The 24785-nt window shown below is 37.1% G+C and overlaps 1 protein-coding gene across 1 annotated transcript in view; it reads left to right on the top strand.

Annotated features, from left to right (window-relative positions):
• The window catches only part of USH2A (usherin), a 743449-nt gene that overhangs the window by 149132 nt on the left and 569532 nt on the right, over positions 1–24785 (top strand). Inside the window, exons 13-14 of the mRNA XM_070501449.1 lie at positions 1688–2329; positions 14336–14519. Of these exons, the coding sequence (XP_070357550.1) occupies positions 1688–2329; positions 14336–14519 (826 nt within the window). The remainder of the gene's footprint in view (positions 1–1687; positions 2330–14335; positions 14520–24785) is intronic.

Here is a 24785-nt window from a genome sequence, read left to right as displayed (position 1 = left end):
ATTAGCAAGTAACGTTATTCAATTTTACCTTCTTAATGTGATAAAAAAAACAACAACAGAAAATACAAGTGTGTGTTGTCTGTGCTTCACAAAGCAAACTGTTAGACTTAACAAAACTGTTAAATCTTACTAATGATTCTATCACCGGTAAAATACATTAGCACCAATAATTTGATTAAAGTAGGTCATTCATCTAGAATAAAAGGGGAGAAGAATGTGAATTAAATGCCAAGTGTGCTAACTCGGCTGCACTTGTTAACACCGACTGTGGTACCCTCTAGGCCTTTCTGAGTGTCGTTAGGAATAGATTACCTGTCACGAATATGTATGGCATATTCAAATAAGCACTGCGCATATTTTTAAAACTGATATGATATGAATCCATGTAGACCAATTTTAATAGTTCAAAATGAGTCATAATTCTTGTTAACAATACAGTTATTTTTAAAATTTGCAGCAATAGTGGTCCTTTTTTATTTTCCTTATTGAAATTAAATGATATGCCTTAGGTGGGCCATTCATCACTGTTAAAGAACTTGCCTTCCGTTGGAGTTCTTGAATTTTTATCCATATATATACATATATATTATGCATTTCCTTCCAGTTTAGGAAATGTTTTTCTACATATGAGTTCCTGAGTGTGTTTTTGACTCTTATTTTAGGACTAATTTTTTTTATTGCTATTATAGCTTGAAATAAATGTTTCAATTGATTCAACCCCACATAGTTATTTAAATTCATGGATATGTGAAGACCATCTAAAGGGAGTATTTTGCATCTCAACCTTTACTATTCAAAAACATGTTTATTCTTTTGCCTTGTAGACTCTTTTGGAAACTAACCTAAGTTGTCAGAGGTTTAAGTTTAGGTGAAAAAACATTTTTCTCTGTTTGTGAAATGTCTATATGTCTCTTTTAAATAGAAGTAATATAAAGAGCAGAATTTACTTAGTGTTTAAAGAAGTATGCTCTGAATCACACAATATGACAAGCAATGTGATTGCTTTATGAGCCAAGGAGAACATAATTTATATTAATTGAAAATGATAAAATATAGGAGCATATAAAAGCATTCAAATAAAAAATGCTCTGGATAAGTTTTATTTATAGTAATTATGTAAATGTATGATATCCAGAAGCAAGCGTATATACTATTATCACAAAAATAGTTATCAGCTTACCATTGTATTATAAACATTTTTAGGGGATTCTGATTTCGAGGAAAATAATGTGGGAATATGTGATTCTTCTGTATGCCTTTGAAAATGTATTTTGCTCTCTACTTTTAAGTGACTGTGCTTTCTTAATATAAAGTAAGTAAAAAGAACAGTTTTAATATAGTTAAATAGCTTTAAAATAATAGTTTTAATATTTGCTAAAGAGGAAAAGAACTCTTGTACATGTAACAGAAGCAATATTTGCATTAAACATTTTTATTTGCATTAAGTAATAAATAAAATTTTGTACAGCACATTACAAAAATAAAGTTGGGTGTGAGTGCCAAATTAAGCATTGCCATTGTATTTTGAGTATATGATCAGCCCTCTATGGCATTGCTTGTGAGAAAACACAACGTTTTGTGTTTGCATTAAATGTTGGCAGTAGCATTGTTTGTATGTCAGCTATCTTGAAAGCTTGAATGGGATCATTTTCTCATCCTCACCTTTTAAAACACATTTTATCTTTAGGCCTTCGATGTGATCATTGCAATTTTGGATTTAAATTTCTCCGAAGTTTTAACGATGACGGATGTGAGCCCTGCCAGTGTAACGTCCACGGCTCAGTGAACAAACTCTGCAATCCTCTTTCCGGGCAGTGTGAGTGCAAAAAAGAAGCCAAAGGACTTCAGTGTGACACCTGCAGAGAACACTTTTATGGGCTGGACATCGCCAGTTGTAAGGCCTGTGACTGCGATGCAGCTGGATCCGTCCCTGGGAGTGTCTGTGAGGCTGCGACAGGGCAGTGCATCTGTAAACCCAATGTTGGAGGGAGACAGTGCAATGAATGTTTGGACAGATACTTCTACCTGCAGCAAAATAATTCTTTCCTGTGTCTGCCTTGTAACTGTGATAGCCGTGGAACAGTAAATGGCTCTCTGCTGTGTGACAAATCAACAGGACAATGTCCTTGCAAATTAGGAGTAACAGGTCTTCATTGTAATCAGTGTGAGCCTCACAGGTACAATTTGACCATTGGCAATTTCCAAGGCTGCCAGATGTGTGAGTGTGACTCCTTGGGGACATTGCCTGGGACCATTTGTGACCCAATCAGTGGCCAGTGCCTATGTTTGCCTAATCGTCAAGGAAGAAGGTGTAATCAGTGTCAACCAGGTAAGAAAGAAATGTATGACATTTTCAGGGCACAATGACTTTCCTTTCATTATCCCTTATCTTTGTTTCTGGGTTGGGATTTCTAAAAAGTCTATTTCCAACATCATTGCTGTATTTGTATCATTATCCAATACAGATACAACTATTCAATTTGTTCAAGGTTGTGTGGCATATTTGTGTTGCTGTATTTGGGATGACCCTTTAGATGAATGCCAGCCAATCAGACGCTTAATAATTGAGACTTACTTATATTTAATTTCTCAGCTTGAAGTAAATCCCCTTTTAACAACTAAAAAGAAAATCTGAACTAAGAAAAGCGAGAATAAATTTTATTTTCCAGAGAAATGAAAACTTGAGTTGATTATCTATACAATGCCAAATATTCAGATGATTAACTGATTTTCTGAATAAAGCTGACCAAGTGTTTTGAGTGAATGGGCTATAGATTCTGGCATCACATAGAAACATCTAGAATTATTTTTAAGCGCCACCAAATTAATAAAATAGGCTACTGTTTAGTCTTACTGTACCCATCTTTCCATCTGTTTCCCTACTGGAAGAAAGATGGACCCTATCTATGGCTTTCTCCTTGCCTTTATATGATTTAAACTAAAACAATACAGTTTCTTTATAATAAATTTGTCATGATGTCATGATAAGTGTAAATATTTATCAGTTGTTTAACAGCTGTATTAATTGTTGTCCTGCCTGCCACAATCAGCTCTAAGGTATATGAGCCTGTGCAAATGAGTATGATACAAATGAGTGATTTGCCTGTGTAGGGCTAAAGTCCTGTTTTACCTGATAAGGAATCTAGCTGAGGAAAGTTGAGCCATACCTTTCCTTTGACATTGGTCAATGTGACAAGTAAATCCAAAGAGACAGGAAGGAATTGATGAATAGTTAATTCTTTTTGAGATATAAGTATCCAAAAAAAATTGAACCAGCTCAAACGTAAATGGAGGCTATATTATCACTGGGTGCCCCACAAAACCTGATATGGGAGCTCCCATTGATATGTATTCATTCATTCGTTCATTCCCATTCATATTCTCTCTCTCTGCAGAAGAGCACACTCAGCTCGTCTCTCCCTGTCTGCATGGTTATATGGCCACCCCATGCCCCCCGGAGTCTGCTTACAGTTCTAGTTCCAGCTATACAGAGAGACTTTGTAGCGGCCTCAGTTATAATTCCAAGAGGGAAATTCTAATTGATTCAGTTTTGTTCTGGTGGCTACCTCTGAGCCAATTCACCATGGCCGGGAGTGTCAAGGTTGCATAAAATAAGCATGGCTTCTGAGCACCACACCTTCAGGTAGGAGCAAGGTGGTGAGCATCTGAGAAAAGAGGAAGATTACTGACAGCTGGGCAGTTGGCCCACATGCCAGCTACAGCACACTGTGCTTCTTCAGCTTCAGGGTCACCCTTCCAAATTTGCCATCAATTGTCTTTCTTTTTGATATCCTAAGATACTTCCCTTTTACTATTTATGAATGTCTCTAATTTTGATAAGGGACTTAGTCTCCTGCACAAATAACCATGATGTATATATTCTTCTTTCTAAATAAGGTAGCTACAGCTAACAGATCAAATGTTATATCTTTGAGAGTAATTATCTATTGTTATAGTTTATTGATGTTTCATTCTGAGCTAGGATACAGCTATGCAACAGAGCTGGAGATCAGCTGACTGAAATCAAAACAGGAGGATCAAGGATTCGGGTTCTCCAGTGGATTGATATATTAAGTGGGGAAAAAAAGAAACTGATAGATTTCTTGGATAAATTTCTATTGGAGAGTTTTGATTCCTAGAAATACCTAAGAGATCCCTAGAAAACTAGCAGAGGCAAATTTTTCAAGGAAGGAAATATAATCAAAACATATTATAAGGCAGATATGTGAAATAGATATATATAGTCATAACAAAATAATCTCTGAACATTGACTTAATCAAATACAGAAATTACTGAGGAGGGGCATAACGAGCTAATTACTCACCGTCTACAGTAAGAAGGCAATAGTTTAAATTTTAAAAGTTGAGGGGGAACAATATATGTTTGTTATTCAGAAACACAGAAATAAAAGTCTAAAGGAGTTACCGGTGGTTGTTCTGAGCAGGGAGATTCCTGGGAGGAGGATGGAGCAGTGGACCCCTATTTTACTGTGAACTTTTAAATTCTATTTGATTCCAAATTCTATCTGCACATAAGTTTTGGTAAAAATACAGATTAAATTTAAAAATACTGGAAAATCACAATCTTTTTCTTCCCCCATCATTGTCTCTTCTATCTCCTTCTGGTCCCTTTCTTTTTGGGATTTACCTGATACAGCGTTGTTTTTTAAGAGGATAATTTCTTGGTGGCCTTTTGCCTAAGCACAGATTTCACAAAACTACTCGCCAAAGGTTTATGGCAAATTGTCCTCTCTTTTAAGGAGGATATAGAATGGGGATCATCCCTATTAATGAAAATAATCATATTTAAAATATTCTTGTATTTTCTTTACTTGTACAGTTGTCTTATTTCCCTTGTTAGAATTTCAATATCTTGAGAGCAAGGATTGTCTTATTCAACTTGTATAGCTACAAGACTAATATAATTCCTTGTACATTGCATGCACTCAGTGAGTGGTTTCTTTAATTGGAGACACTGAGAAATAATCAGGAGTTTTAACAAGGGGCATCTGTATTAGTTAGGGTTCTCCAGAGAAAAAGAACTAATAGGTGGTGTGTGTCTGTGTACATATATATTTTTTTCCACTAGATACATCAGTCCATGGGAAGATCTGAACCCCCGATCCTCCTGTTCTGATCTGAGCCAATCTCCAGTTCTGTTACACAGCTATATTCTAGATCTGACTTTCGTAGCTGTACTGAGGATTTCCTTCATGTCTCCTGTGTTGGATCTCATTTCCCAAATTCTGCATTGTTTTTTCTTGGTTTATTTGTATATTTGGTAGAGCAAATGCTCCAGTAGCTTCTGAAAAAGACTACAAGGGGGGAAGTAAATTTTTTTTTTTAGAATTTTGAATGTCTGAAATTATCTTTAATCCATACTCATAGCTGTTTGAAATTTTACCACAATATAGAATCATTTTCACTAAAAATATTTATGTCACCATTATCTTCTAGCAGTACCATTTAGGTTCTTGTTTTTTTTCTTTTTCACATTCCAGAAGCTTCACCATTCTATATCCCTCATTTCAGAAAATTTTCGTGATGATATGCTTTTGGTAAACTAATTTTTCTCAGCACTTGGTGAGCCCTTTTGTCTATAGATTAGTGTTCTCATATTCTGCGAAAATCTAAAAAACACCTTCATAGCAACATCTAGACTAGTGTCTGACCAAACAACTGGATACCAAGCCTAGCCAAGCTGGCGCATTAAATTAACCATCACAGGCAGCCTTTCATATAATCCCAATTTTCAGTGTGGCCCGTCATCCCCGCCCCTGTTGAGTCCAAGCCTTCTCTGGTTTAACTTCTAAAGTGAAAACTTGTTGTGTTCTCCCAAAATGTGAGAGGGACAACCTTCTGTTTGGGGAAGGAATAAACTATGCCTCACATCTGACTTTGGAAACCTCTGGGGCTTTCACATCCAACCCTTTCTTCCCAGAGTCATGCAACCTGAAGCAATGAGCTTGTTGTTGGCCTCTTCACTGCACGTGCTTCACTTTTACTTGTAGGCATCTGTCATTGGCTGCCACTTCCTCTCCTGTTGTTTTTTATTTTATTTTATTTTGGGGGTTTCAGAAGGGAAAAATTGTTCAATCAACCCATGCTCAACTGAAAATGTTACCCTAGTATTTTCTGGGTTGTAATCTTTTCAGACCAAATCTTTGCAGCCATCCTTGACTCCTTTCTTTTTCCCACAATCCTGTCTCTTCTACCAGTATCAATCTTGTTGATATATATATGAAATGTGACCACTTCTCACCACCCTCACTTATCCATCTTGGTCCAAGCCATTTCCATCTTTCTCCTGGATTATTGGAATAGCCTCCTAAACTTCCTGTCCCTCCTCTTTATCCTTCTCCAATCACTTCTCAACGTGCAGCAAAAGTGATGCTGTTCAAACTTTGGTCAGATCGTATCCCTCCACCCTCTATTGGCTTTCCAGCATTGTAAGTATAAAACAAAGTTGATGGACATAAATGGCCCACATGATCTGTGACACCCATGATCTCTCTGACCTCATTTCCATGAGTCTTCAGATCATTTCCTATGTTCCTCTCCAGCCTCTACAAGTCTCATTGCTGTTCTTCAGATTGCCCACAGCTCTATCCCAGGCTCATAGAGCACACCTCCATGGTGGGTGCTCCATATATATTTTCTGAATTAGTGAATAATTATATTTAAGAGATACCTCAATGACATTCTCCTCTTCTTAGGTATGGGCATAGCGCAAGTCTGCGAGTGCTCCTTTAACCACACATAGGGAAGACATGGTGTTTTACTGTGTAAGAAAGAAAGGAAAATACTGGCCTAAGTACTTAATATATTTTTTTGACAAAACAAGATATTCTGCACACATGTGTATAGCATATGAAAAGGTCAAAGTGTGCTTCTGGACTTTTTTTTGTTGTTCTGGATTCTTCTAGCCTCAGATACTAGTTTGAATTTTGTTTTCTGGTTTTATTGTCTCTTACAATGAAATTTACATTGAAAGAAGAAACATCCTGAAGTCTCTTTATCAGAAACAGATGTTTCACAGTAGCCAGCTCTGCAGTGTGCACATTAAAATGCACTGCTGCAATCTGAAGCTTTCATTCGATTTCTTTAAACACATCTGAGAGACCTGGATCCTATATGACGGGGGGAACCATGCCAATGTGCGTGAGCAGTGGGGCATAGAGGGAGAAGTCGGAGGTGGGAGGGGTGAACTCGCCAGCCTAAAGACTTCTGCCTGCGTTTTTCATCTGTGATTGTAAATATTACTGGCCCATACTAGACTACTGCACATAGATTCTTGTCCCACTTTCTTAAAAAACATTATTAAAGAAGGTGCATATAATGAAACCCCATGTATTATTAACCTAACCTTACTATGAATGTACAAGGAATAGGCTTAATTCAACTAAAATTTATAGGCAATTTGTTAAAGCAGCAGTGCACATTAGAATGTACATTAGAGCCACATTGGTTTTAATATGCCATTCAATAACTTGAACAGAGGTTAAAAATGCTGCTTAACCTCCATTAAGTATTTTAAAAATGCTTTAATTTAAAATTATTTGGAGTGTGTGTACATATATGAATGTACACATCCCCACGCTAATAAATATAGCACTAAATATGTTTTCCCAGGGCGTTTTTTCAGTGCTGGATGACCTCGTAACATTCAGCAGCAGGCACTTAATCAGAGGCCAGGCCGAGAAAGGCACGGAAGGATGTCAAGGCATCCTGAGCCAGTGACCCACCCTTGTCCTTGAGAACGAGAGGCAGAGAGGGTTATTGAGGACTCTGCCACTTTGAAACAAAATAAAGGCTAATTTATAATGAAAACAGCTTCATAGGACATGTTTTGCACTAATAGGACAATTCCTCATGCTTCCCTCTGGTATTTACTTTTGGTTGTGTTTTATAGTTCACACAGACTATTAGACTATTAGAAAGTAAAACAAAGTATCGTGTTTCTTTAAGAAGCGTATCATATTTGTTAAGTAATGAGCTCATAAACCAGAACTGCATTCAAGACCCCGCCAACGGAATTGGAATGAGATGGCTGAGAGTACATTAAAAATCAGTACATCAAAGTTGAGATCCGAATATGCCACATGTCCTAGTGTTTGGGGATACAGCTTTCCAGGTTAACATGTTTTGCACAGAGAGACCTGAGTCTCAGAATAAGCTTTTTGATAAGCCACCAGGAAAGAATCTTGCCATAGGCGATATGAACCAGAATCTTAGGCACATCTGGAAAATCTTGATAAGTCATTATTTAAACTTTAATTTAGGAAAATCCCACTTTAACAGAAAACTGCTTAATAAAAATTGCAATGATGATAATAGATAATATTTACTGAGTGTCTACTATTTGCCAGACCTTGGAATAGAGTTTTATCTGAAAAGTCCCATTTAATATACACAGTATTTTTATGATGGAAGGACCAGTATGATTCTTCTTTTATAGTAGGGGAAATGGATTCTAATTAATGGAAGAGCCTTTAAAAGTCCAGATCCATCTGACCCCAGAATCTGTGCTCTGAAAAGTGAAACTTTTTTCTGAATAACGCAATATTTGTCATAAACATTCACTCAATAAATATTTGAGGATGGGTTAAAATAGATACTCTTACAAGTGTTTGTCATCTTCCCCCACCCTCAAAATCATCCTCAACCCATGATTCTGGCTTCTGCTGCAGGTCCTGGGATGGCTTGTCTGTTGATCAGAATCCAAGTAATAGTTAAAAAATGAAAATTCACAGAGTCCTAGGTGGCCATAGTGATCAAATAGTAGGCTGAACTGAAGGGTCTTGAAATGGGACTATCTCCATGGCCTAAGTTGGAAAAAATTTTGAGATGGTTGCAATGGCGTAGGAGAAAGACTTTAGAGCACATTTGACAAATATAGAGACTGAGAAAAATGGGAACAAAGAATAGAAAAGCTTTTCTGTGGATTATGAATATACATATATATCTATGCATTATAATCTCCAAGATGTAATCAGGGCTGGCATTATTTATATCCATTGTTGTTATTAGATTTGAATTTTAGGGAATATGTTTATGGAGACCTTTCATGGATAGTCACATAAACAGGAAAACTGGGTTTTTTATAAACCAGGAAAGTCCAATAGAATGTATTCCCAAATATGAGCATGTTATTATATCCTTTGTTCTAAGAACAGGAGACACAGTTTCGGGGTGATATTTTCTTTCTGAAGCTCTGTTCTATCTGTTGATATAGCAAGGATTACATTTTAAATTTACTCTGCCTGATTCATATACTATCCATATACATTTCTCCCTATCCTCCCTGATAGGCCAGGCCACTTTGACTGATCACTCTCATGATGCACAGATTTATATTGACTGGTTTCCTTTTCAGCATTAAAGAGATTATCTCATATTTTAAGGGGTAACAGATACCCATTCATCCATCTACCCATCCATCCATTTAGCCATCTATCCGTTTCACTCATATATCCATTTTTTCATAAGCATCAAATGAATAAATTACTATGTACCAGGGACTGTGCTGGTATAAGATATAGAATCATAAATATATTAAAGCATTATGGTTTAGTAGGGGAAACTGACCCATGTGTAGATATAAAACATCAGTGTGATAAGTGCAATATTAGAAATGTATGATACAAAGAAGTATTAAAGGGAAGGAAATGATTAATTCTTGAAGGATGAGCAATAGGGAGGACTTAGTTGAGAAAGCTATGCCTGAGCTGAGTTTTAAAAGTAAATAGCAGTTGGTAAGGTAGTCAAGGAGCGTATAGCATTCCAGAAAGAAGGAATAGAGCAGAGAATTTAAAGCATATCTAAACTATTGAAAAGAGTTTAATTTTTTTTTACTGGGAAAGATTCACTGTGAACCAACATCTATTTCCAATCTTCCTCTCTCTTATTTTTTTCCTCCCCAAAGCCCCAGTATGTAGTTGTATATTTTAGTTGTAAGTCATTCTAGTTCTTCTGTGTGAGTTGCTGCCACAGCATGGCTACTGACAGACCAGTGGTGTGGTTGCACACCCAGGGGACTGAACTCGGGCTGCCAATGCAGAGTGCGCTGAACTTTAACCACTAGACCATCAGGGCTGGCTCTAAAATTTTTTCTAAGTTAGAGAAATTATACTCTGGGATGAATAATATTAATATTCATTTATGCATTTATTGACATTTGGTCAACTCTGTGAATAATAATTTTAGCATTATTTTTATATGAGACCACCAAATGGAGGAAAATAATTATTGTCTTACTTTGAAAATTAACATCATCTACTGCACTTCATTCTGAAAATATTGATTTGTAAAGCCATTACTAAAATAGTTTCTTGTTGCCTGGTATACTGAGACACAAATTCCTCCCTAAACTCTCCTCTTAATAGGATGTCCATTCTCTGGCTTAAGGTGAGAGTCTTTTCTTCCAAATGGCTTGTAATTAGTGCTTAGCCTCAGTTCTGCCCTCCTTTTCTGAATAAGGCCTAGAGGTTAAACTTGTTTTCTTCCTCCCATTTCAAGACCTTGGCAAAGCCTGCTGTTCATGGTCCTCAGGAGGGACATTGCTAGGAAATGGGCTGTTCTTTTATGCCCAGGACAGGTACTGTGCTGTGCAAATGGCCACTACAGGAGATCATACCAGCTGCCTTGCTAATAACTTTGAACTCTAAGCATTCTGTAAGCCTTCTCTTGGATAAAGCAAGACTATTTATGATACGGGTGACTTTTTGCCTTAGCTTTGGAACACATTACTTTCCACATGGGACTTGTCTTGTTTGGGACCAGGGGTTAGCTGAAATAAAACTGAGGAAGACAATAAACTTTAGTGGGTTGATTTGTGCTATATATGTGTGACCTCTCAGCTCTATCTAATGTACGGTAATAGCAGGGTCATAAGGACTATGCTTCAGCATGGGATACAAAATCATTCATGGAAAGAAATCTCAAAAAGATCAGTTCAAATGATGCAGCCACAAAGATGTGGAATATGAAGTGGAGCTGTTGGAGGGAGCTCAGACAGGTATTCAGTTAAAGAAAAGAATTCAAGTCCGTTATCATTAAATTGCACACTGGAGTTGAAATTTAAGTAGGAAGGAAGGGAAAATGTTGTTTTTCTATAGTTGGAAGTCATAAAAGGAGAGGTAGTCACTAGAATTAGGCACATTCAAGTAAGGCAAGAAGTAATGACTGAGCAGGAAGGTACCTGAGTCATCCTAATTAGAACGGTTTAAAAATAGGACAACTAAAATACTGGTAGGATTAACCTTTATAATCATGCTCCTGAGAGGAGACGAATTAACCCCAAGACAAATTCCAATGTAGTCTTTTCCTTGAAGCCCTACCTCAAGGTAGCAGCTTCGCTCAGTGTTTTAACACCATTTTTCTTCTTCTCTGCTTATATTTCTGCTTTTTCTATGGCATTCTTTATTCTCCCAGACTTGGACAACCCAATCTTCTGCCCCAAAATGTATCCCCTTTGCCTTTACAGATTTCTCTAATAAATCGTTTCTTGTAAAAATCATCTCTAGTTGTTCTGGAATTCTCTGTGGCTCCCAGCCATTGCAGTAAGTCCAAATTAAATTCTACATCTAAGTATCTGTCCTAATGGGTAATTTATACAAATTGGAGAGCTGTTTGTACCTTCATGATGCCATCATGAGGAATTTAAGGATCCAGGTTACTTCACAGGAAAAAAAATACATAGAATCCCAGCCAAAGTGGTCTTGAATCCAAAATAGAAGGTTTCTAAATTTGTGACTTTGATTACATCATGAATCAGGTACGAGAATGTCTATTAATTGTCACAGCCATACTCTATTTCTGGAAATGCATATAAGGCGAAGTGCTGTCAGTGGATGTAAAGAAGCAAGTGATATAATCTAGTTGTAAATTACTATTAAAAAATGATTGGTCAAGGGGCTGGCCCCGTGGCTGAGTGGTTAAGTTCACGCGCTCCACTACAGGCGGCCCAGTGTTTCGTTGGTTCGAATCCTGGGTGCGGACATGGCACTACTCATCAGACCACGCTGAGGCGGCATCCCACATGCCACAACTAGAAGGACCCACAACGAAGAATATACAACTATGTACCAGGGGGCTTTGGGGAGAAAAAAAGGAAAAAAATAAAATCTTAAAAAAAAAAATGATTGGTCAATTCCTTCCAACAGATTTTGAACTTCTTCCTTTTCCTCTCATTGAGCACCACCTTTTCTATTTTAGTACTCTTGAAGCTTTCTAAGAGAGAATAAGCAGGGCCTAGGAGAAGAAAAACAAGCTAATTGTTGATGGCTATGGAAGAATGGCTTGTTTTCAACTGCAGCCTCAAATGAGTTTCTCAGTGTTCCAATTACTTTTTGGACTTCCCTATAGAATAGATAATACAGAATGGATTCACTTTGTGCTTGTGTTCTCTCTCTTTCAATATTACTGATATTTTATATATATTAAATTAGTGGTCATGACAATTGTACAATTTATTTTTATTTGCCATACCTTTATTCATTAGAGTCCTTGTGCAATACCTTTCCACCATTGTTTCAATAAAATTCCTTGTAACATTTTGCATTTGTTTGTGTAAATATATGCATGTGTATGCATGTATACATGCAAAACATACAATCACACAACAAGAACCATTTCTCCCTCTTATGTCTGCTCCACCATTCAACTGTCCAATGCCTTTCTAATTTCACAACTATTGACTGCCACTTTCTGGATCCAAGAAATTTTAAGTAACTTGAAAATATTTTTGAATCATATTTTTATTTCTTTTCTTTTGCTATGAGAAAAAATATAGATTTATAATTAATCCAAACTCTGTGTGTTTAAAAATATAGTACTTGTGTAGATCAATGCCTAGTTAATAATTTGATACATTTTTATGAATTCATCAAAAGTTTATGGAATGCAAACTAGGTGCCAAGCACTGCACAGGATGCTGAGGAGACAGTGATGAATTAATCAGATGAGGTTCTTGCCTTTATGAAGGTAACAATCCAGTGGAAGTGAGATTAATTATAATTTTCATGAACACTCTAAAGGAAATAAACAGGATGCTTTGAAACTGGAACAGGCATGGCTAAACTGGCATAGGGTAAGTGATTGCAGGAAGTCACAAGACCTGTGTGCATAGGAATGAGATGAGAAGAAAAGATGGGGCAAAATCATTTCAGCAGACAGAACAATCCACGAAAAGGCTTTTAAGTCTCAAGAACAGAAAGGAGTATGACTGGGGTGGACTGAATTGAGGATGAGCCGTGAGATGAAACTAGAGAGATAGATGGGACCTGCCTGGAGGGTTGCAGGCTGTGTTAGGGATTTAGATTGTCTTCCTAAAGGGAATAGGACATCATCAAGTAGTTTTAAATAGATGAATGAGATGTTCAAACTACCCTCTGAAAAAGATTGTTCCAGGTACGCTGTGAAGAATAGATGGGAAGGGGCCAAAAGCGGGATCATTAGATGAGAAGGCCTCTGGAGTTGAGATGCCTGGTTTTGAATCTGGGTTCTGCTATTTGTTAACTCTATAGTTTTAGGATAGTTGGCTGACCTTCCTAACTTTCAGTTTTCTAATTTATATAATCTACATGATAACAATACCTGAATTATTAGTGTTGTTGTAAGAACTAAATGAGATAATGAATATAATGCTCTTACCATAGCCACTGGTACCTAGTATTAGCTATAAAAAACTTAGTGGAAACTTTAACTAGGGAGGTGGCAGTGGGGGTGGAGAGTAGAGGGTTTAACATTCTTAGAAGACAATATCCACAGGCTTGATAATTAGCTAGGTGTTGGGGTGGAGGGAAGTGAGGGGCTCAAGGGTTACCAGTTTTAGCAAAATTCAGGATGATCAATTAAATTTGAATTTCAGATAATTTCCTAATATAAGCAAGTATCATGAGACATACTTTTACTAAAAAAATCGGTGTTTATCAGAAATTCAAATTTAACTGGGCATCCTGTGTTTTATCTGGCTACCCTGCCAAAGATATCTCAGGGTTCTTGGTTGAGCAACTGAATAGATGGCAGTGCTATTTGCTGAAATGGAGGTGATTAGAGCAGGACCAATTTTTAGTGGAAAGATCATGAAGCAGATATTCAATGCTCTGAATTTTTGGTGCCTGGGAGACACCTAGGTGTAATGTAAATTATTTACTCAGCCTTTCTTTGGTCATAATTCATGGGCTAGTTAAGAACAGCTATAACAACATTTGGATTGGGAGTTGGGTAATGCCACAATAGAACGTTCTGTTTTTGATGTAATCAAAATATTATCTTTTAAAGAAAAGACTAGATAGAAAGTATATATAAAAACTTTGAATTTCTTTATTTCCAGGTTTTTATATTTCCCCAGGCAATGCTACTGGCTGCCTGCCATGTTCGTGCCATACAGCCGGAGCAGTTAGTCACATCTGTAATAGCCTAACTGGTCAGTGCATTTGCCAAGACGCTTCCCTTGCCGGGCAAAGTTGTGACCATTGTAAAGACCATTACTTTGGATTTGATCCTCAGACTGGAAGGTAAATACTTATAAGAATTAATCATTAAATAGTTTTATTTAATTATATTTGCAATTACTTCTTTTCTACTAAAGTTATTTTTTTTGGCAATATCTTTTGTAAAAAACAATATTGCCTGTTCTTCCTAGTTTGTTGACATATTTTTGACTCTTTGACATCTGCATTTATTAAACATAACGGTAATCTTTGAATATTTCCTACAGTTCCAATGTTTAGGTTGCTATATGTCGATAGATGTGCCCAGTATTGGAGTCTGGGAACACTTAACTAGATAAAATCTTTTTCCCTCAAAGAACTTATATTTTGGATGTGGGAAAAGACAGATAAAGAGATAGCTGTAGAAGAAAACACACACACACACACACACACAATATAAGGGGTAGGATAGTCGGCATAGGAACGTATCAACTTTGTTCTACATGGCCCTTGAATTTATTGCTTATTTATTTATTAACTTACTGTCCTTTTATGTTGTCCTTGCCTTTTTGATTTGGGTTTAAAGACTGGCAGATGAGAAACATATCTTTGTATTTAGTGAGATTTTTTTTTTCCCCAATGGGTAAAGTACATTCTGACAGTAAGTTAACCACTTTTCAAAGTTACACTATCTTTAATGTGTGACTTCTCATTTCCTGTATATCTGTGGGCATTTACCTTCACATATTTGTGTTCATTGCTGTGTTGTGAAGAAATATTGGAATGCCAAATCCATGTGTGTTTTTTTGTCTGGTCAGGTTATAAATTTGTCGAGTGTTGGGATTATGTCTATGAATTCTTTGGCCTCCCTCTCCCCAAGCAACTATTATTGCGCGCTGCACACACCAATCAAATCGGTTTCTCAGAGTATGTGTGTGTGTATATTTATAAATATATTTGCTACTTATTCAAAGGTTTGGGATTATCTGGGCTCTTTTCAATTTGTTGCCCCCTTGCTACCTACCTTTTGGCTCTTAACACTCTTCATTAACACCTCGATTAGAGTGTGGACAAGGTGATGGGGTATATTATTGAAAAAGAACTCAAACTAGTTCATTTGGCTTTCTACTAAAATTCAATTGATTAAAAAAATTGTTAACATGACATTTAAAAGACTTATTAAAACAATGTTTCTTCTTATTACACATCTTTTTTTAAATCTGTGCTTCTGTTACCATTGCAATATCGTCTTGGTATTCTGAAAGCATTATCAGTCTTTTCTACAAATGCTGAATCACTCTGAATGGGTATAGAAAGCACATGGTGCAGTAAATGGGAAATAAAAAGCGTTACCAGGATTTTGATACTAAGACTGGAGTCAGTTATGGTGCATACTGCCTCCTCTACATACTTTTTGTTGAAAGACCATCTCACAAATTCCCCAGTTGGAACTCTGGGATTGGTTTGTTTCACTCCTGGCCATCTCTGCCTTTTGATCTCCTATTTTTTCCATAGCCTTTCTGACAGCGCTTAATTGCCAAGAGAAAATATCTTCTCCGATCAACTGTCGTCCTTGGAACACTCATACCCACCTATGGCATTTGGTGCCAGTCTCTTACCGTTTTCCCTCTACTGATCTCCCTTGTTATTTTTCCTTGTGTTGTCACCAAAACCCTTGTTTAATGACCAAGAGGTATCTAATAGTCTCAGCTTTTTCACTTATCTTTCTTTAAATGAAACCTGATTCCCTTCATTACACTACTTCTTCGACCCTTCAATGCTCCTAAATTCAGGCTAATCTTTACCCCATTCTGCTTCTCTCTCGTTTGTCTACTCTTGCCACTCCCCACCTCGTCTGGGGGCCAAGAATTGCTTATAGAACAGTGCTCTCTCAGCTGCCACTGTGCAGTCAGACTAGGAACACTGGAACTGGACTTTGTGGATTAGACATGGGGTTAAAAGGTTAACCTAAATTGGTGAGGAATATAACGAGTCAAAAATAAAAATGTAGGTATAAATTACATTATTAAAAGGTGCTGAGGTTAAAATCAAGAAGAACTCAGTAAAATGAAGGGATGCGTGCAGATTAGAGTCTAGGAGATAGAACCAAGCGTGAGAAGCTGGGTAGATTCTAAAACGTGAAAGATCCAGAGTAAGTGTGAGTTCAAAGTAAAAAGACTCAAGTTTTATATAAATACAATTGTATATCTTTACATATTGGCTGACTCATAATTATAGTTAGTTAGGTAAAGAATCGCCTTTTCAAAATTACAAATTTTCCTTCGAAATGGTACCACTTTTCTTCCATCCTTACTGTTCTTGTCTTTGGACTTCCAAGTTTCCATTCATTGAGAACCTTATCAGAAGGATGGTATTTTTCCCCTCTCCTCTTCATTCACTTAATTTCCTTTCCAGCAACCCATTTCCGTGACCACAACCTGGATTTTGTGATCCCTTGGCCCTTCTCTACTTCTCAGATCTTCCTAATCCCAGAAATGGTGCTCTATGGACAAATCACATCTTGCCAATCCTCTCTTCTCCAACGTGATCTGCTCCTAACTTCCCTCAATCTCTATTCCATTACCCTACCTAATCTTCTTTTGATCAGCCCCATTCCTAACTTTCTCACCTTCTACTCCTGGCCTGGGGCAAAACCACTTCAATTCTGACTCTGTCAGTAAACTGATTGCCATCAAGATCTCTCCCTTCTGCTATACCTTGGGTCGTCTCCAGGGAACGTAGCCCTGCTCCTGCCCTGTAAGGACTTAAAGAAAGACCATGTACTGTGCTGACTGGAACTACCATGCTGTCTTTACTTCTCATCCCTGTATCTTCTCTCCCCTTTAAACTATTGCCAGTCTGTTCAATTTCCTGCCCTTGTCCTTGCAGCTAATCTGGCCCTCTGCTTCAAAGACAAAATAGAATCAGACATAAATATCCCCAGATCATTTTCTCTCTACCTCCAATTGTCACATATTCTTAATTTTTAATCTAGTCTTAGAAGAAAACAATGTGTAATTTTTTTCTAAAAATAGCCTATTGCCTGCTCTTGATGTGTCCCCTTCTGTTCTCCTCTTGCTCCTCCGTTCCCAACTTTTCTTCATCTCCTTCATCTTTCCTCTGAACTTTGCTCCATTAAATGTTCCCTTTATTTTATTTATTTGTTTATTTATTTTAAAGATTGGCACCTGAGCTAACATCTGTTGCTAATCTTCTTTTATTTTTTTTCCTTCTTCTCTCCAAAGCCCCCCAGTACATAGTTGTATATTCTACTTGTGAGTGCCTCTGGTTGTGCTGTGTGGGACGCTGCCTCAGCATGGCCTGATGAGTGGTGCCATGTCTATGCTCAAGATCTGAATTGGTGAAACTCTAGGCTGCTGAAGCAGAATGTTCAAACTTAATCACTTGGCCACAGGGCTGGCCCCCAAATCTTCCCTTATTTTAACTTAAATCCCTCTCCACTGGTTGCAACTATCTACATGTATGCCCTTCATCACCATTCTAAAGCCCGTGTTTTGACTCTGCCCTGCCCTATGAACCCCGAAAGTTGCTGCCTAATCTTTCACTGTCATTCACTTACTAAGATTTGAAAAGACTAGGTTTTTCTTCTTCATTTTTTTGACTTCCCATTCATTCTTCAGCTGCCATATTTGGTACATACATCAACAGAACCAGCAAAATGTAGACAGCCAAGAATAAGTTTGATGACTCTTAAGACTCTCATCCAAATCAAAGAAAGGTACACAACCAGATAAAATATATAAAAATAGGTTAAAGAAAAGATAAATTTAGATAGGAGGGTTTCACTGGAAGGAGAAAAGAGAAGTCAGTGATGCCTTCCAGTACGAGGGTCTTATTAGATTCCTTGCAGGGTGACATGGATCTCCTGTAGTTGAGGAGGCCAGTGGATTGATGTCTCTCTTAGACCTGGCCAAGCTACATGAGGAAAGACAATGTGTTTGGGTTTGGATAGGCAAGCTGAAAGAGAGTTCTCTGTATATCTTATACTCCCAGAGTTTGTCAGGACAAGGAAGAAAGTGTATTTCTATGACCAGATGAGGACCACAAAGAAGAGAGACAACATGAGGTCCTCTTAGCACCTGTACAAAGGGCCACCCAGAAAGCTAAAGAGGCCTGGTAGAGAAAAAAGTGAGCTTCCTGTGAGCTACAAAATTAGTAAGCAACCAACTGGAATAGAGATGCATCTAACTACAATAAAACTGTAGGTGAGAAATACCTAATGGAGAGAGAGAGAGATCAATGAAAACAACTCACAAAAGTACCACCTCCAGGGAAAAGTCAGCTTAGTACCTACACATGTGAGACCAGAGATATCAGCCTGCTTTGGATTTTGCCAGTCCAGTAAGTTCCTACCCCTCCTCCAGCCTGTGTGTGAGAGAGGAGAAAAACACAAAGAGAAGAAGCCAACCAAGCTGCCTTCTCTGGTTGTAGACCTCCTGCCTTCATCACGTCCTAGCTGGCAAAAGGGGGAGAAGTCTGTCTTCAAAGTGTCTGTTCTTTAAATAAAGCTTGAAGTGTAGACTAATATAGTGGACTAGACATTCTAGTTTCTGAATCAAGCCTATGTTTTTTTCTTTCAGCTTTATTGAGGAATAAATGACAAAAATTGTATATATTAGAGGGGTACAACTTGATGTTTTGATATACATATATTGTGAAATGATCTCTACAATCAGGCTAATTAATATATCAATTACTTCCCATAGTTACTATTTTTTTTTTTTTGATGTGGGGAGAATACCTCCCCCTGCCTCCAGCCCCTGGCAACCATTATTCTACTCTGTTTCTATGAGTTTGACATTTTCTTTTTTGTAAATTCCACATATAAGTGATACAATGCAGTACTTGTCTTTCTCTGTCTGGCTTATTTCACTTAGCATAATGTCCTCCAGGTTCATCCATTTTGTTGTAAATAGAAGGATTTCCTTCTTTCTCATGACAGAATAATATTCCATCGTATGTATATGTGTGTGTGGAGCTATATAGATATATATATAACCATATCTATATAGTTATATATCTATAGATAGATAGATATAGATATATATATAACCATATCTATATAGTTATATATCTATAGATATATAGATAGAGATATATAGGGATAGATATCTATAACTATCTATAGTTATATCTGTAGATATAGATAGATATAGATATATGAATAGGTAGATATAGACAGATATATAGATATAGGTATATATCTATCTATGGATATATATACACACACACCATATTACCATATATATATATACATATATTACCATATATACCCCACACAAACATATATATTTATAGCATATTTTCTTTATTCATTCACCAGTTGTCAGACTTTTAAGATGTTTCCACATCTTGGCTATTGTGAATAATACTGCAATGAATATGAGGTGCAGATATCTCTTCAAGATGCTGATTTCATTTCCTTTGGGTACCCAGAAGCGGGATTGCTGGATCACGTGGTAGTCCTCTTTTTAATTTGTTGAGGAACTTCCAGACTGTTTTCCATATGGTTGTACTAATTTGCATTCCCATCCACAGTGTATAAGGATTCCCTTTTCTGCAAATCCTCGCTGACACTGTTACCTTCAGTCTTTTTGATAACAGCCATTTTAACGGATGTGAGATGATATCTCACTGTGGTTTTGATTTGCATTTCCCTGATGATTAGTGATGTGGAACACCTTTTTGTGTACCTGGTAGCCATTTGTATGTCTTCTTTGGAGAAATATCTAGCCAGATCTTTTGCTCATTTTTAATTAGTTTATTTGTTTTTTGCTATTGAGTTGTATGAATGCCTTATGTATTTTGGATATTAACCTCTTATCAGATAGATGGTTTGCAAACATCGTTTCCCATTCTGCATGTTGATTTTTTACTCTGTTGGCTGCTCCCTTTGCTGTGCAGATCCGTTTTAGTTTGATACAATCCCACTTGTCTCTTTTTACCCTTATTGCTTGTACTTTTGGTGTTATATCCGAAAAATCATTGCTCAGACCAATATCAGGAAGATTTTCCCTGTTTTCTTCCAGTAGTTTTATAGTTTCGAGTCTTACATTTAAATCTTTAACCCGTTTAGAGTTGATTTTTGTATGTGGTATGAGATAAGGGTTCAATTTCATTCTTCTGTATATGAATATATAGTTTTCCCAGTATCATTTATTGAAGAGACTATCCTTTACCCATTGTGTCTTCTTGGCACCTTTGTAGAAGATCAGTTGACCATATGTATGCGAATTTATTTCTGGGCTCCCTATGCTGTTCCATTGGTCTATGTGTCTTTTTATGCCAGGGCCATACTGTTTTGATCACTATAGCTTTGTAATATATTTTGAAATCAGAAAGTGTGATGCCTGCAGTTATTTTCTTCTTGTTAAACCTGTGCTTTATACTTTAAAGTAACTGTAGGACCTTTTTGTTACCTAAGAAAGATCAGAAAATTCATGTAACTGACTCACTTTATATCCAAGTGGAAAACAGGAGAATTTGCCCCATGCAATCTGCTTAAAGAATCTGTGAAAGATAAAAGTAAAATTGATGCATGATTGCTTCTTATGACTCAAGGTTTTTCAACGTGCCAATTATTTTATTGTCCTATCTCTTAAAGTGATCTCTTCTTCTGGCCTCCAAGATCATACTTCTCATATTTATTTTCTCTCTCTTTTACGGATTACTCCTCTTTAATTTTTCCCTTCAATTTCTATGTCTATATCTATGATTTCAACCATGACATACATGTTTATGACTCTCAAATATATTATCATTTATTCACATCCATACCATGGTCTCTAGGCCTATAGCTAGCTGTCTCTCTGAGTTTTAAATTTGCATGCCCCTCATGCATCCCATTCTTCATATAACCAACACAGAACTACTTTTCCTTTATATTGCTTTCCCCCCTCCTCCCCAAATAAAAATAAAATAGTCTCATGCCATCATCATCTTTGTCAAAAAAAATATACCTTAAAATAACTATTCAGGTGCACACCACCCATATGTGAGTGTGGCTCAAGATAGTGTTATATGGGGCAAGATTGGCTCTGATATTGAGCATAGGCTGCTGCTAGAAAGAGCTATTGAAAGCATGAGACACCATATATAACACAGTTTCTCTGAAATGAATAGAAAGAATAAAGCCTCCCATGACCATATGGGTCCCAAGGAAATGAGCCAGTCCCTTGCTGAATCAGTCATAGGGAATGCCTCTGCTTTGAGTTGACCCTTCTATTCCATTGATGAATTCTACTATCTCTTTTCACTTTAACATTGATAATCGTTAGAGAAGAAATCCTCTAGCACAGAAGGTCATAGAGAAAGATATTTCAAAATGTGACAATGAGAATTGCTTGAGTTTATACTTTTGCTCATCATTGAGAAGAGATAAAAATGGATTTTATTCTTTTTATGTTTTCCATTCCTTTCCTGAATCATATTGAAATCTCTTTGTTGACTTCTCATGGTTATTGTGTATATATCCTTACACTGACTACTTTGAAAATGTGTACAAAGATGGCTAAAATAGATGGGATTCATCTAGTATAAGGGATTTTTGTCTCCTGAAGGAAAAAATTCACTCATAGTCTAAATATATACAGACATGCAGTATAGGAAAATAACTATTTATACCTGATGTTTGATTTTTTAAAAAAAGAAAGTTGGCTAAAATCAATTTAATGTACCTTGAACCCGGCTCTGTGGTAGGCACTTGCAAGTATAAATTTATTTTATAGATTTCCAAAATTCTACAAAGTATTTTATTGTTAAGCATAGAGAAGATACAAGCATCATTGTATCTCTTCATTGATTGTGAAAATAGATTGACTTCTTCATCTGCCTTTTCTATTTATATATTCAGGGGATCTTATTTAATCCCTCCACTAAGTTCACACGTATCCCTTACCCTTCTCCGTGTTCTCTTTGTTGTGCACAGCTATGTCTGCTGTTTTTCTCTTGGCTCATTTTCTTGACTTTTTTTTATACCCCAAGGGCAAGATAAATAAGATAAAAGGCCCTGACCAGAAACTATAGCAACAACAACAAAAATGCACCAAGCACAGCAGTAACAAGCTGGAAAATCATTTTCCTGTTTTCATCCAAGTGGTTCATTCTTCAAAAGTTACTGTATATCACCAAAAGGGGGCATGCATCTTAAAAAGCAGATCCCAGTGCAAAAATCACTCCACTTACCACTGATGCATAAAGCAAACCTGATTTAATCAGTATCAAAAACAATGAAGGAAAAAAAAGTCTGCCCACTGAAAGATCAATAAAGCAAAAAAAGAATACCATATTTATCTAAACCAAAAACAATGAGATAAAAATGGGCCACATTCCATTAGTGTCTGTTGGTAGTTGAGACCCATATTTGACACGCTACGCTCCCTGGTGCCATCCTCAAGTTGACCTGTAACTGCGATTCCTCCTTCCCACAACCCCCAATTCTGCTCCAGTTCATCTGGTTCACCATTGTTTTTCTTATGTAACATCCACATGTCACAGCTCCCTAAAGCTTTCTTCTCTGACAACTTCATCTCTCTATATTCATTAGTTCTGCAAATGCTCTCCCTTTGAACACTGTTATAGGTTTGGTCTGGTAATCTTCACACGTGCATATTTCCACTTGATCTCCGTTGGTCTTTTCTCTGAGAACCAGATCAATGACTTCAAATGAAAGCAGATAACTTACTTGTCAACTCATCTGTTCATGGTATGATAGTGGAAATATTGGGGAATGTGCCTCACAGAGTCATGCTCCTCAATGACTCTTTGTTGGGCCACTGGCTGTTATTGAGGATGAAAGGAAAATTGGGCCACACATCTCCCATCATGTAGCAGTCTAGGCAGGCCTTACTCACAAGGCGGTGGCAGAGTTCCCAGAAAGAGAGCAGAAACGTGCAAGGACACTTGAGGCCTATGCTTGGAACTGCCACAATGTTACTTTTTCTTATTCCACTAGCCAAAGCAAACCACAGGCCAGCCATATTCAGGAGTCGGGAAATAGACTCTATTTCTTGATGGGAAGAATTGTGTAGTTAGTTGCAAAGGATGTGCGTAAAGAAAGGGGTGAAGAATTATGGTCATTTTTGTAATCTACCATGACCGCTGAATGAGATGTTCTCCTTTAATATAGATTCTATTTGATTCTGTAAGAAATGCCAGTTTTTATAAATTAGTAGCATTTATTCAATGCTATGTAGTAGGAATGACACAATATTGGGCATCAGGAGATCTAGTTCCGGTTATGGCTTTTTCACTAGACCTGGCATATTAGATTCCTATTACTGCTATAATAAATTACTGCAAACTTAGAGGTTTAAAAATGACATGAATTTATTATCTTACAGTTCTGGAGGTCAGAAGTCCTAAATTAGTTTCATTGGGGTAAAATCAAGGTGTTAGCAGGCCAATGTTTCTTTGGATACCCTAGGAGAAAATCCATTTCCTTGCTTTCCCAGTTCTAGAGGCCACCCACATTCCTTAGCTCAGAGCTCCTTCCTTCATCTTCAGAGCCAGGAGAGCACTGTTTCCCCTCTTCTCTGCCCTCTGCTTGTGTCCGTATGTCTTCTCTCTCTGACTCTCACCTTCCTGCCTTCCTCTTATAGAGACCCTTGTGATTACATTGGACACTCTCAGATAACACAAGGTAATCTCTCCATCTCAAAACCCTTAACGTAATCAAATCTGCAAATTTCCTTTTACCTAGTAAGGGAACATATTCACAAGTTCCAGAGATTAGGGCTTTGACATTGTGGGCCATAATTCAACCTACTAAACTAGGGTTCAGCAAGCAATGGCCTGCCGCCTATTTATGGAAATAAAGCTTTATTGAAACAGTAATATTCATTTTTTACATATCATCTACAGCTGCCTTCATACCACTACAGCAGAGGAGTTGCAACAGAGATCACATGGCTCACAAAACCTAAAATATTTACTATCTCATCCTTTATGGATAAAGATTGCTGACCATACTTTGATTCACTGTCACCCTGGGCAGGTTACTTAATCCTACTAAACGTCATAGAATCAGACTTTTGGGACTAGGAAAAAACCTTAAAAATAATTTTGGTTAAACTCTACCCTGTGCATTTCTCTGTGTAAATCACCTTTTCAGAATAACTGGTCATTCAGCTTCTGCTTGAAAATGTGGAACTAAAAAGAGCTCATTGTCTTATGAAGCAGTTCATGTTTATTTCACACAACTCTAAGTCTGAGAAAGATAGAAATATATTCTTCACATTGAGCAAAAATTTCATTCCTGTGACCTTTTTGCCTAGCCTTATTTCTGCCTTCTGGGGCCATAGGGAATAATTGTGCTCTCTTTTCTACCTG

This window comes from Equus asinus, chromosome 30 (assembly GCF_041296235.1).
Source record: "Equus asinus isolate D_3611 breed Donkey chromosome 30, EquAss-T2T_v2, whole genome shotgun sequence".
Lineage (NCBI taxonomy): Eukaryota > Metazoa > Chordata > Mammalia > Perissodactyla > Equidae > Equus > Equus asinus.
Note: the sequence above shows the minus strand (reverse complement) of the source record. Positions and strands in the feature narration are given on the sequence as shown.